This window comes from Apaloderma vittatum, unplaced genomic scaffold (genome assembly GCF_000703405.1).
Source record: "Apaloderma vittatum isolate BGI_N311 unplaced genomic scaffold, ASM70340v1 scaffold23432, whole genome shotgun sequence".
Lineage (NCBI taxonomy): Eukaryota > Metazoa > Chordata > Aves > Trogoniformes > Trogonidae > Apaloderma > Apaloderma vittatum.
The window spans coordinates 1917-15904 of record NW_009703425.1 but is presented as its reverse complement, the minus strand read 5'-3'; the positions used below and the strand labels follow the sequence as shown (position 1 = coordinate 15904).

The 13988-nt window shown below is 52.3% G+C and overlaps 1 protein-coding gene across 1 annotated transcript in view; it reads left to right on the top strand.

The window, feature by feature from the left end:
- Nucleotides 1-13656, top strand: part of RPTOR (regulatory associated protein of MTOR, complex 1) — a gene marked incomplete at its 5' end in the record, with an annotated part of 84187 nt that extends 70531 nt beyond the window's left edge. Inside the window, 8 exons of the mRNA XM_009864632.1 lie at nucleotides 443-490; nucleotides 5921-5927; nucleotides 6612-6705; nucleotides 8780-8907; nucleotides 8993-9079; nucleotides 11254-11370; nucleotides 11922-12051; nucleotides 13588-13656. Of these exons, the coding sequence (XP_009862934.1) occupies nucleotides 443-490; nucleotides 5921-5927; nucleotides 6612-6705; nucleotides 8780-8907; nucleotides 8993-9079; nucleotides 11254-11370; nucleotides 11922-12051; nucleotides 13588-13656 (680 nt within the window). The remainder of the gene's footprint in view (nucleotides 1-442; nucleotides 491-5920; nucleotides 5928-6611; nucleotides 6706-8779; nucleotides 8908-8992; nucleotides 9080-11253; nucleotides 11371-11921; nucleotides 12052-13587) is intronic.
- Between the last annotated feature and the right edge of the window lie 332 nt (nucleotides 13657-13988).

Here is a 13988-nt window from a genome sequence, read left to right as displayed (position 1 = left end):
CGGCGTGGTGGCACCTGCCCCTCGCAGGGCAGAGACCTCGTGTCCTGCGCTTGGTTCGATCTGTGCAGGTGCCACGAGCTGTTCAGATTTCCGTCCCTCAGTTCTGATGCGTTTTTACTTCAGAACGGGGACCGGATTGTGCAAAGGATAGTCCCCTTGTTGCAGAAGAAATGTCAAAGCTGTGCTCTTGTCAGCCCGCCAGAACGCTGGCTTCACACGTGGCAAGTGCCACCGCTGGTGGCTTCCCAGGGAGCGCTGTGACTGGACTAGTGCCGGCGCCTTGGAAGGAGGCATTTGCTGCTCTCGGTGCTTCTGCTTCTCTTTCGCGTTCTTTCCTTTAATTTGAGTTGCTTTTTCTAATCCTTTTTTTTTAAGATTTATTTTTGCTCTGGCTGACCGACTTACCCTTAGCGTCAACCCCTTAATCCCTGTCTTCTCACAGGTCTGGCCCGAAGGGTTTCAATCTATCTTGACAGAAGTAAGCAGGGAGGTGAGTCCTTTCTTTCCTGTTACCTTTGATCAGCTGGGGTGGGAAGGACCTTCTCGTCTGGCTTCGGGTTGGTTGGTTGGTTGGTTTATTTTGGCGTTGTTTGAATGACTGCTGGGTCCTCATGGTGCCTGGAAAGCTTTGCTGCTTCTGCCTCTCCCGTTCCTTGCCCCGTGTCTGTGCTCTCTGGGCCAGCGTAGCCAACCGCCGAGGAAAAGGGCGTCTTGGTGCCGCGCTCTCTGAGCTTTGCGCAGTGAGAGGAGGAGTGGGTGGGACGGGCAGGTCTCTCTTCTTCCAGGAAGGTGTCAAAGCGTCCCTAGACCAGAGTTTGATCGACAGGTTCCAAACGTGGACCCGCTGTTTAGCTGATGTGGATTTTACTGGGGTGATGCACTTCTGCTCTAAAGATCACGTGAAAAGGATCCCTCCCAGGAGGCTTAGGATAGTGGGCTTTGGCAAGGGAATGCCTCATAAATTTTACAAATTCTGCTCTTTCATGGGAAGAGAAGGTAAATGAACTCGCCAGCCTCCATCTGTAGGAGCCAGGGCTGCGCAGTGGCTGCACCGAGCTGGAGCCTGGCCCCTTCCTCTGCCACCCAGGTCTTCTGGGGAAACATCTGGCTCGTGTGTCCGGGCGTCCTTGTGTGTCTGCACGTCCGTGGATGTTAATGCTGACGTAGTCGTTGTGGGTTGTTCATCAATTATTAATATTTGCTGACTGATAAGAGCTAAATGTGTACGTAATGATGGATAGGATGAAGATGATTGTGCTGGTGGGCGTGATTCAGAGCTCTTCAGCTCGAGGTCTTTGCAAATCAATCTTTCGCTGTTCAAAGACGGAGCACCGGGATAGAAATTAGCAAAGCTGATGTGTTGCCGTTAGCTGCCTGGCTCTGCATTCCCCTCAAAAACCCACTGGCAAGCAGAAAGACTAAAATTAGCAAGAGTTGGCTGCAGGGAATTCCCTGCTCAGTGAGCCGGGCATAAGGAAATAGCAACCACTCCCTCTCTGGATCGATACCGCTGATGCCAAGCGATTGTGCTCTGTCCCGGGCACGCAGATAACTGTGGATCAATAAAAAGCATTCACTGGCATTTTCTGGCCAGGTGTTCTCCTGGTACAAAATGCAGCAAAAAGGATTCCTTCCCTCGCACTGAAGAAGTCTTAAAAATATATGAGATAAGCTATTTGCTTGACAGCAAAATACATCAGCACTATTTAGATAAACTATACTAGTTTGGTTGCTGAAGCACAGAAAATCTGTTCCCGTCGCCTGGGCTGCTGTGAGGAATTTTTACCAAAAGATGAGGGACTGCCTCTCCAGTCTCGCATCGCTGGGTGCTGGTTTGGGACCGGAATCACCGGGCGCTGCTCTCTGGCAGATCAGAGATGGGAGAAAGAGCGATGACTTAGTGGTCCAGGTCGTATCAGGCCACTGTGCAAATCAGCCCAGGAATCCCAAAAGTCAGCGTGAGCGCGAAGGCTGAGCTGGCCGGGCTCTGGGTGACCCTCAGCCAGGCTCTGTCACCTCCTGCTCCCCCCAGCTCTGTCGGGGTGTCTCGGCACACCACCACCTCGCTTCCCGTCGGCATAACGGACCGGGGAGGTGATGGTCACCAAGGGAACGTGCACCTCTGACCTGCACCCACCCCGACCCGTCGCTGCCTCACGGGGCTCCTCGGTGACCACGTGTAACCAGCCGTCATCTGCCTTTCCTCGAGAAAACTTCCGCTGATGCCAAGCAGGAAAAAATAAGCACACACTCGCCAGATCCCTGCTTCCTTCCTGCTCTCCTGGGGCTCCCGAAACAAAGTGGAAGACGTCAAATACCTGCTCTGCGAAAAACAGGACCTTGTCCTCTGGAGGTTCTGCTCTGCTTTGAGTACTGCTGGCTCAGTGGGAGCCCTGGGGCGTTCGAGGGACCTGGGCAGCTTTCCGGGAGGGAGGTTTCCCGGGGAGCTGCGACACAGAGGAGCCTCAGCAGAGGGAAAGCTCTGACTGCAAAAGGAGCTGATCAAATGATCCAACTCGAACAGAGTTATATGGAGAACAAGAGGGAGAGAGAAAACTAGTGTGACTCTTCTGCATCTCCCTGGGGCTTGGTATCTTGTCCTCTAGGAATAAGAAGTTTGGGAGAAGCACTTTATTTCTGGTCAGGTTGGGGTTTTTTTAATGGCAATAAAATAATTGGAGAAGTTGCAGCTCCAGGGGTTTGTGTTCTTTTAATTGGATTCCCAGCATCGCGGCTGCCCTTCTCCCTTGCTGCGCGTAGTCCCTGGCATGAGAAGAGCGACGCTTTCTGAAAGGATGTTGTAGAAATTAATGACGAGTGAGGTCGGACAACCCTCCCACCGCTTCCTGGAAATTAAAACACTGATGTGCCTCATTGTTCAACCAGGAGGGCTCATGATTAAAAAAATCATCGGTCAGAATCCAAGATGCTTTTCCATTGTGTTCTACGTGGGTATTCCCGATCCCGTTGAAATGCCAAGTACAGGTTGGTCACGTTCTGGTGACATTAAAGATAGGTGCAGACACTGGGAATGCAGCTGCTTTCAACACTGGTGTTATTTATTAAAATTTATGCAAGCAACCGTCCCATCCAGACAATTGTGTTGCTTTGTATATAACCTCCTATCCTAGAGAAGCACAAGTATTTGTGTTAAAAAGCTTGAAGGAAAAAAAAGCCCATAAAAAACCCACAAACCTTTAAGAGTGCTTTTTCCTGAGCTGTGGAAGAATTTGTTGCTCGTTACCTGGGAAGATAACATTCCTTGTGGGAAAATGGCAGTCGTAACTAATGGGGCACGAAGAGAAGGGCGTCGCTGGGAGGCCGGGTCCTGCGAGTCCTTGGCCTCGGCGGGTCCCAGGGTCTCAGGGCTGGCACCGCCCCGGTGTCACAGCATTGCCCGCATGTCTGGGGGCAGGTGGGAGCTCGGCGGGCGGGCGGCTTTTTTCCCGGCTGCGTGGCCCTGAGCTCCCGCGCCTTTGCAGAGGACAGGACCTTCTTGCCAGAAGGAGGCTGAGATGCCAAAGGTGCGAGCCAGAACCCGGCAGGTGAGCTGCTCTCTGGGCTGTGACATCCTGGAGAAGGACCTCTGTTAATTAAATCGGAAATGCTCATTAGTATTAAGTCGCACGCTTGCTCGTCATCCTGAAATACTAGAGATTTAACATAGAAACATGGGCCAATACTGTATGATTGTGAAAACGTTTGCTCGTACGTAGAAATAGTTCAGCTATTTGTGTCTTGCTTTGTACTGCGTCATCTTTGAACTTAACATTGTGCAGTCAGAGGAAGCTTTCCTTCCCTGTCACATGCGCATGAACGAATTACATTTATGTACAAAGCCTTTTCTTCTTTCCAGACACCTTTGAATTCTGGCTTAGCGTGCCCAGTCTCGTCCCAGGGTCCCCTTCCCTTCATTCGTTGTCAGGGCATCTCCTGGGCTGCAGCGGGAGTGGACCCCGTCTGCCAGCAGGAACGTGTCAGGATTCTCCCTGGCCGTGGCTTTTGTGCAAATATTCTTGTGTTTCTTTTCTATTCTTTACTTCTGCTGCCTGCCTCGTGGGGTGCGATACGAGCATCCTGAGGCCGCCTGGTCCGCCTGTGAGTGCGAGGCAACAGAAGCCGCAAGAACAATATTTGGTGTTTTCTTGAGAGAATAAGACGGCTGACGGGGGAGAGGGAAGATCCCTTATTATGGGATGATCAAAATGCTGTCCTTCCCTCTCCCAGAGAGCAGAGGTTTGCAGGGACAACTTAAGTTTTTTAAGAAAGGCAGGAGCTGCACTGAGTGCTTGGAAGAGCACGACCATGCACCATCATCTCCCTCCTGCTTCCCCTCCCTGGGCTCTGCCAGCTCTGGGCTGGGGCTGAACCCGTCTCCCTTCTCTCTGCTCCTCTCTCGTGGGAGATCTCTGTGCCATTTCACATAAAGTGAAACCCCTCCGGAGCTTCTTCCCTCGGTGAAACATTCCCTGGCCTTCTAGATGGCATCGCTGAATGTCCTCAGCGCTCCGATTCCTGACACAAACACCAAGATCGGCACCGAAAACACAAGTTGCAGCTCCCAGTTCACCGCCTGTGCCCCGCTGGAACCGCGGCAGTCTGGGGACTTGCTGCCGATCCGAGTGAAAAAACAACGTTGTCTTCAAACTGGGGAATGTCACTGGAAGATGGGGAGCTCTAAAACTGCCTGCGAGCACGTTGCCTGCTTAACTCCATCAGCCGTGGGAATGGCGGGATCCGTCTCCGCCAGCCAGGTTTGTCTTGTCACAGGGGCCGTAAACAAGGTGACAAATGAAAACGCTTCGGTGATGTTTATCATCTAAATCACTGCCTGCTTGTTTGCCTCGGATCTCTAGCAGCCCTCCGAGCCGCCAGGCAATCTGAAGTAACGATCAATTTGACTCGTGAGATAAAGATCCGAGCTCTCGGCTTAGCTGAGAGTCCCGAATTTCCTGCGGCGAGATGACGAACTGTCGATAAACGTCTGTAATCTTCTTAGTGATATGCAGCAAGATCAGGAAACTACTCGGATGCGACACTTAGGAAAGGGAGATGGGCAAAATGGTTTATCTGGATCTGTGCAAAACAAGGTCATTTCATCATCTTTGAAGAAAACTCGGTGTTTGTAGGATGCCTCTGTGTGCCCTGTTAAGGTGTTTGCTCTGCTATAAAGCACTGATGGCCCTTGGGTGGGAAGGAGCACGTTGGGGTAGGTTTAAATTTCCTGCTGGAGCTAATTCCTAGCAGTAAATCGAGACAAATTCACATTTGTACCTTCCGGACAAGCAAGCTGCAGTCCTGATGCATTGCAGAATCCTTTCGGGCTCCAGCTTGCGTGTGGTTATAAAATACTTCCCAGCACCGGAGACTCGGTCTGGGCGAGAGGATGAGCCTGTGCTCTGCAAGGCTGTGCCGAAGGGAGGGCGCTGCCCGACGAGGTGAAAACACGCACCAAAGCTGGAGTTCTCGCCTGGTTCCCTCGCGTAGCGTTCTGGGGCTCTTTGTTTGCGTTTTTAATGTATGAGTAAGAGTTTCCCTGGAAGACCCATGGATTTGGGGCTGGTCGTGCCTTACAGCACAAAAACAAGAGGTAATTGGTGCACAGCTTTCAGCAAAATGTTTTTCTGCTGTGGAGGCGGCATGCGGGCACAGAGAAGCCCCTTGTAATTAAATGTACGAGAATTGTTCCTCAGAGGTTTCCCCTGCTGGATCAGGGGTTTCTGTGCCAGCTACTTCCCGAGTCCCAGTGTCTGGTTTGTTCCGATACCGGTGTGCTCTGTGCTCGGGAGAGCCGGCTCGCCCGGTGGCTTTTGGACATCCGATCTCTGCCGCTGGGGGAGCAGGTGACGGACACTTGCTCTCCTCTGGGAATTGCCGGCCCGGCAGAGTTCACGGGCTCACGCCGCCCCCCCCCCCCCAGCCTGTCTGTAAGCTGGTGCCCATGTCAGGTGTCTTGGGAATAGAAAATCCCTCCTAATTCTCCTACAGCAAGGCTGGGGCGTTGTTCAGAACTTCACCTGGAGATCAGGTTATGCCCTCAGAGACAGAGAGCTAAAGCTCTTGGAGGTGTTTCAGCTCGTGTCATCGCAGAGCGTTCCCCTCTCTGTCTGCACGGCAAACTGGTTTTTGCTCCTGTCGAGCTGTTTAACTCGATGCGATGCAGCCGTGACTTTGCTATTCCCTGTTTAGAAACGTCTCCCTGTAGCCACGTATTCCCTCTGGAGTGAGGAATCCCGGCAATGCAGAGGCTCTTGGGTCTTGCGGTGTGAGATTTTAAATCAGTGTTCTCATAAAGTGACTCCCGTGGAAGTCCCCAGCAGCTTGGTGATGCCCTGTGGGCACCTGCCTCTAGGGACCATCTGCACCTCGGCTTTTCTGCCAGCCTGAGCTGGGCGAGGGGTCAAAGACGCATTTTGGGGTCAAATCCAGGGCCGGCTGACCTGGTCCTGCTTGGAGGACGTGTGGGTGTGTGTGGATGTCGTTTTACATTCCCTCTAATAACAACAGCTTCCATAGCACGAGGTCCTGAAAGCCGGTTGTTCTGACTAGTGCCGCTCTGCCCGTGCTGACGGGGGGAGTAATTTGCACGTCCTGCCTGTGTTTCGTCTTAGGTTTTTTTGGGAGCAAGAAACCGGGCTCCTGATGACCTCGGGAGACGTGAGGATAATCCGGATCTGGGACACGGATCGGGAAATGAAAGTCCAGGTAACACCCCTGTGTTCGTCCCCTTCACCTTCTCCCTCCCAGAGCCCCTCCCGCCGAGCTACTGTGCACAGCCAAAGCTCTGGGTGGGGAAAAGACGCCGCGAGCGTTGGTGTCAGTCACGATCAAGTGGAAGTTTCTCAGAAATTTTTTTAAGGAGAAGCAGCTGGTCTGTGCAAGTGGAGTCGCCATGCTGGAGAAAAGAAGGAAAACTAGTTTTCAAAGCTTCTGGAAATTAATTACCCTCGGATGAACATTAATTATGGCACTTTGACCCTGCGACGCAGGAGAATTAAGCCTATGTTAATCTTAATTACTTTTCACATATTACTTTTTCTCTGTAAATTAGGGAACAGCAAAATTCAAGAGGTGAAAATCTTTTAAATTATGATGATTAATGTTGCTCTGAAAATATGTAAAAACACGTTGTTTCGTTTTTAATTGCAAAGATCAGTTGCGCTGAAATTCCAGTGATTGAAACTTCCTGACTCGGTAACGCTGGAAATGTGAGATTTGGCACAAAGCGGCGAAGCCGTGCAACCCCAGCTAATAAAGGTGCCTGCCCACTCTTTGAACTTCAAAAAGCCAACCTCTGGAAGCGCTTGGGCTGGAGCTGAAGAAGCAAGTACTTCATTTTCACTTCTGCTGATTGCTCCTGCTTCAAAGGCAGCCTCTGCGTCGGAGGAGCTGCTGGGAGCTGCCCCGGAGGTCGGTGCCCGGAGCCGCTGCCGGGAGAGGTGGATTTGTGCGACGGCAAAACCAGGATCCAAGCGGGAAAGGAGCTGGTGGAGTTGTGACGTGCCTCCCAATCGTGATCGCGCCTTGTCAGCACTGATCGGCTGCTTTACCTGTTTTAACAGAAAATGTTTTTCCCCGTAACGGGCGTGGATGTTATTGCAAGCAACACGCTCATGGCAAGTTAAAAGGGAAGGCAACAGCACTAGAGTGCCCACCGTGTTCCCAGCAAGCTCCAGCCTCCTTTGTCCCTGTTGTTTTTCCAATATACCCAGTGTCTGATCTAGTGAGACACCCTGGATGTCCTCGTCGCGTGTCCCGGAGCGGGGACTGCTGGGTGGCACAGCACCAGCTCGCTTCTCCTTGCCCAGGTGGTTCCCCAGTGCCGAGTCGTGCCCAGGCAGCTTGTCCTGTGTCTGAAGCTTGCACGTGCCCTCGGATGTTCAGAGAATCAGAGAATCATTATGGTTGGAAAAGACCTTCGAGACCTTCAAGATCATCAAGTCCGACCGATACCTAACTCTCCCAGGCCCGTGGACTTCATTTTTATTGTTGCCAGTGGCCAGATACTCTTTTTGCCTGGCACAGACAAACAAGCAAGCTGCTCTTACAAGAGACATTCCAGTAACTTCCTACAAGTTACTTGGGCGCGGATGTGATGCACAAAAAGTGCTGATACCCTGCGGCTTCGTTGTACCCTGCTTTGCAGGGCTGGTATCGCCTGGAGCATCCGTTCGGGGTGTGTACGTGGTGCTACGTGGGCCGTCACGAGTTTGCTTTCTGCAGATGTGTTTGTCTTGAGTGCTGCTTCTCCTCCACATACGTGCTGTCCCTCCTGCCCTCCCAACGGCACTTGCAGCTCGTCCGCAGCAAAGATGGTTCGTGAAGAACGAACTCCTCTGGCCATTTGTTGTAACTAATTAGATACTCTTAGCAGAGAATAACATTAATTCTCCTTCCCAAAACAGACCTTGCCTTCATTTGGGTTTGGAAAGCTGACTGATTTGCCAAAGCTGGTTTTGCTGGAATTCCTCCTCCAGGCCTGGCTCTGCGGGTTGAGCTGTGACACCCGGCTCACACACGTCGCAGTGGTGGTGGCCGTCGTCCCCAGGGTCACCACCCCCTCAGTTCTGGTTGTCTCCAGAGATCCTGCAGGAAAGCTCCGCAGCGTCACAGCGTTCTGAGTCGCAGGGGGAAGCCCTGGCTTAGTTCTGGACTCGTTTACCGAACGGGGAAAGGAAGAGGAGGGAGGATGTTGGGTCCATCTGGTTTAGGACTGCGACTGCAGTGACTTGAAGGCCCTTCATGGTCTCAGCTTGGGTTTTGTGTCCTTTCTCCCCAGGACATCCCCACCGGCGCCGACAGCTGCGTGACCAGCCTCTCGTGTGATTCGCATCGTTCGTTAATCGTGGCAGGGCTGGGTGACGGCTCCATCCGTGTCTTTGACAGGAGGATGGCTCTGAGCGAATGGTAACTCCCCGTCCCTCCCAGGCTTGGGGGGATCCTCATGTTTCCTCCTCCTCCCCTTCAAAATGTTTCTCTGCTTGTTCCTCAGCCGTGTCATGACCTACCGGGAGCACACAGCCTGGGTGGTGAAAGCGTATCTGCAGAAACATCCTGAAGGCAACATCATGAGCGTTAGGTAAAAGAGATTTTTACTGTTTGAGCTGTTTTCTCGTAACCACGGTTTGTTTTTCTACTTAAATTCTGGCCCTGGTATTTTGAGAGCAAAGAGGGTAAAAGCGCTCTAGTTTGACATTTGCTTCAGTCATTAACTCCTGCTCCAAACCTGGCGGAGAGGAGGCAAAAAGGAACCTGGAGCGTTCCCTGGGAGCCCATTGGTGTGGTTTGGGAGTAAACACTCCAGCGTCTTTGCTGGAGTCACCGTCACGAGGCGTGTGCGGGAGGAATCGAGGGATCTGGAACCCCGAGCTAGACAGAGTGTGTCTGGTGGTGGTTGTTCTTTACTGCCGACATCTCCCTGGGGTCACTGCAGAGAGAACATGAGAAGCAAGGTTGGCGTTGCATCTGTTGGGCATATTGCTGTGCGGGATTACTTTGCTGTCGAGCAATTTTCTGCACATAAATCCATTTCTGCTGCCTGGTAAATACTGCGGAGAGAGCAGCATATACTTACTTGGCCATTAAGGAACAGCGGAGTATAATTTATTGTCGCGAAGCCACCGTGTGCACACAAAGAGGCTCTTTTTCTTGATTACGAAATGAAAACAAAATTCAGAACGTTCCCGAGATGGGGGATGGGCCAGCAAAAATGCATTAAGATTTTTGGAAAGGGGATTTCGTGATGCAGCTGCCAGATTTGTCGAGCTCACATATTAGAGTTTTTAATCTTCCTTTCTGTAATCTCCTTCAGCAATCCCAGGGGTCAGGCTTGTGTACTTGGCCAGCCCGGGGCTGAAGGCTCATATTTTCCCCTCTTCTGGGTGCCCTTCTCAGGGCCACGTGGTGCTTTCTCTCGGGGCTGAGGAGAGATGAGGAAACTTCAGGAGGCAAGTCTGTTCTCATCCCAAAGAGACTCGGTTTGTTGAGACAAGCCGCCTGGCTCTCGGTTTTCCCACTTCACTCTCCTCTTCAGCTGGCAGCAAGGTCCAAGAGGAGGCAGTGTTGGGTCATAGCAAGGTCTCGGTCTAGCTATTTCCTGAAAATCTTGTATCGCCTGGGGAGCAGTTCCCTGAACCTCAGCGAAACTTCTTCCCTGGACCAGAGGCCGGATTCGTGGCACAGGACCGGTGACCCCGAGCTGGATCCTGGCTCTCCATTGCCGCGAGGTGCTGGGATCAGCCGCTTGGCCCGTGTTACCTGCCAGCTCTGCTGCTCAGAAAACGACCTTGAGCACCCGCTGTGGCTGCTGTCGGCTCATTGTTGCCTGTTATTTTTCAACCGGCGTGTGTTGTCCTGTGCAGTCCCTCATCACAGATCTCCTATTCCGTTTTAGAGCCCTTGCATGGTCTTCCGATACATCCAGAACCATTTTCGAGTGTTATTCAGGTTCAAAGCTGTAAATGAATTTGCTGTGTATTTGATGTCTCTCACACACTGTTTCTGTCTAGTCTTTAGGAACTAAGTCAACCTCAAATTTAATTTGTCTTGAATTTAATTATGTGACAGCTGGAGTTGCAGCTTCTTATAATGATATAAGTAATGGTGTATAACAGCCTTTTGATCAGTATTAGGTATTCCAGAGGTAAGAAGCTGAAGACAATGTGCTTCTTAATGCTTCCGTTGTTCTTAGCTCTGTCGGGTGATTCAGTTGTACGGCCAGCAGAGACTTGGGGGAAAAAAAATAAAACACTCTAAAAGTTGTAGTGCCAAAAGCCTCACTCTTCCGCTGCCGACAGAGTAAGATGGGATGAGTTGATTTTAATTTTGACATCAGTCAACCAGTCTCTTACGAGGAGCTCAGAAGAAAAGATGCTCCACAGCAAAATCTTCAGTCCTTGGCTCCAGGGCGGTAGGAAGAGATGCCCCTTCTCCACATCCAGCAGCCGTGCTTCTCCTGGTGGGTTTCAGAGAGGTCACTTCACAGCCAGCAGTCGATTGCGTTTGGAAGGTGCTTGATCCGCTGAGCATGGCATCTCGCGCTGCCGCTTTCCCCACCCTCTCCTCCCCGATGAAATCGTTAAGAGGATTGACCCGTCGCGGGGTTCGTTAGGCCAGGTCCGCAGAGCGCTCCGGGCAGGGAGGGCTCGCGCATCCGCATCACAGAATCACAGGAGTGCGCTCAGCCCTCGGGTTCCTGGGCTTCGGGAGCGGGTTTGGGCGCAGCCTGACGTTGCAAACCTCCTGTGTTGGCAGTGTCAACGGAGACGTGCGGTTCTTTGACCCCCGGATGCCCGAGTCCATGAAGGTCCTTCAGATAGTCAAAGGGCTGACGGCCCTTGACATTCACCCACAAGCCAACCTCTTCGCCTGGTAAGTTCTGGCTTCATCTCCCGCGCCCCTGGAGCGCACGGAGAGGACAATTTGATGCCTGCAGATGTCACTCCTGGGTTTTCGTTGGTTCTCCTGTTCGTTTTAACCTCGCCACAAACTGTGCAGCTTTATTGCCACATTTGCAGCCCAGAAATCTTGTCCTGTGCATGCCTGGATGAATCTTCGGCCCTGGTGACTTGGCGATGGCGTTGGGTCTTACGTTCCCGTGTCAGATCCCTGTTCAAAGTCATCGTGTGTGGTTCTGGGCTCTGAGCAGGGACCAGCAACTGCTCCACAGCCACGTGTGCTGGGGGGGCTGGGGCATCCCCTTCCAGTGTGTGTGAGCTTCAGCTCTTTGTGGGTCTCTGTCTCACCGTAGCTGGTTCCAACGTCTCTGAGGTTGCCGCGGTGCGGTTCAAGTGACTGACAAGAACTCGCACACTGGTCTGATGAACAGCTCGGGTGGGCGCAGCTGGGAAGGGGCGGTGGGCAGCAATGTTGTTGTTCCGCAGCTTTCTCGGTGACCCCAAGTTCTCTTGATTCCTGTCCAGCGGCTCAATGAATCAGTTCACCGCAATCTACAATGGAAACGGGGAGCTGATCAACAATATCAAATACTACGATGGTTTTATGGGACAGCGAGTCGGAGCCATCAGCTGCCTGGCTTTCCATCCTCACTGGGTCTGTATTCTCTCGGTTTTGGATTTGGGGATTTGCGTTTCTTGGTTGATGTTTGTGGTGGAAGACCCCGAGCACAGAGGACGCTTGGAGCCTGGCTCAGCCCAGGTCCTCAGTGACCTCAGCCCAGTCCCCGGGTGCTGCTGCGGGTTTATCGTGTGCACCTGAGGCTAGACCAGGACTCCCCACGCCCGAGACCTTTTTCCTTGCAGACCTACTTGGTAAAACTGTTCCCCTTTCCTCCCGTCCCTCTGGGGCTGCAGCCTGGCTCAGCTCCGTAGTTCTTGCCACAGAGGTTGCCCGAGGTGAATTTGCCTGGAGCTGACCGGAGAGGTGCGGGCTCTCCTCTTCCAGCATGTACAATTTTCTGGGTTTATTTTTCCGTGCCTCTTCTCCTGCGGGCGGTGGGCTCACCCTCGTGTCTCCGGGGCTGCTTTTACGCCGCCTCTTGCAAGGCTGCAGGAAGGCCTGGTGCTGTGCAGTAGGAAAACTGCACGTCGGAAAACAGAGAGAACTGCAAAAAGTAAAAGCACAAGCTGATAAAGTCTAGAGTGAATCAGTAAAAAGGGAATTTTTGGAATATGTCACAGCTGAGGTGGCTCTGCAGTAGCTGTTAGAGAAGCTGGTTGCTACTTCATTAGGACGCAGGTGCCCATCTGCCTTATGGACTTCTGCTCCCCGCGACGAGAACAAATGAAGGAGATGGAGAGCCTAAGAAAACAACATGCATGGGTAGGAAAAGCAGGAGGAGGTTAAAGAAGGCGTTTAGGCAGAGAGTTATTTTAGCAACCTGCAGATCAGAACACAAATATTTGAAAGGTAATGGGAAGGAGTGGCGGGAATGCCAAAGGCGGAGGGAGGAGCTGCGCTTTGCTCGTGTCACCTAGCCGGCAATTAAATCGAGTGATAAGCTGAGTGCAGGTGCGACTGCCCTAAGAGTCCGGTAACTATTCGAATAAGTCTTCTGATCCTCGAAGCCTGCCCGAAGCGACGGGGTGGTTTGGTGCGAGCGGGGCAGGGAGAGGGCCGTCAGCTTCCCCGCCCGCATCCTGCGCCCTGACGGTAGCGAGGCTGAGCAGAAGCTCGTCCCCTCGGCTGTGAAACGCTGCGCTGCAAAAAGCTGAAGGGTGATTTTGCTCTCCTCCGTTTGGGGGACTGAGAAAGAAGCGGCTGATCTTTAGGAGTGCGTCGCTCTTCCAGTACGCCGCCGCAGCCCTGCCCAGCCCGGCTCTCCGCGGCCGCACTCCTTCCTCTCGCTCATTTTCAGTCGGGGCGACTGCTCCTAACGAGCAGATTTGCAGTCGTTTAGAAAAGTTATGTTAGCAGTTGGCAACTAATAGTGACCAGAATTTTTCCCTCCGGCTGGAGTGGGCATGTAACTCGCTGGGCTGAGGTGGGTGCTGGCAGGAATGTCGTCAGAGCTGCGTTGGCAGATGCACTTCAGAGCTTCCGAGCATCTGGGCGCTGCTGCTGGAAATGCCGTTCTGCCGTTACCGGTGCCCCCTGGCCACTCACCCCCGCTCTCTGCTCTTTCCGCAGCCTCATCTGGCGGTCGGGAGCAACGACTACTACATCTCGGTGTACTCAGTGGAGAAGCGGATCAGATAACGGCTCATGGCAGCGGCACTGGAGCAGGGGGTCCCAGCGGGCAGGGCCGTGTCTCACCCATCGTGTACATAGTGAAATTATCAACTTGAATGTTTAGTGTTGGCTGCTGCAACCCATAACTTGAACTTTTTTTTTTTCTCTGACTTAGCTACTGATGATTTTGACAAGGGGAAGAGAGACAATCTCCTTTTTTCCTTTTTATTTTCTTTTTTTTTTTTCCCAGCTATATCCTCTAAAAGCTACAGAAAAGGAATGTTTTATTTTTGTTTCCAGTGGTTGGCTTCTCTGTTCGAAACACGGCTCGTGAGCTTGGATGGACTGGACGAGGCAAT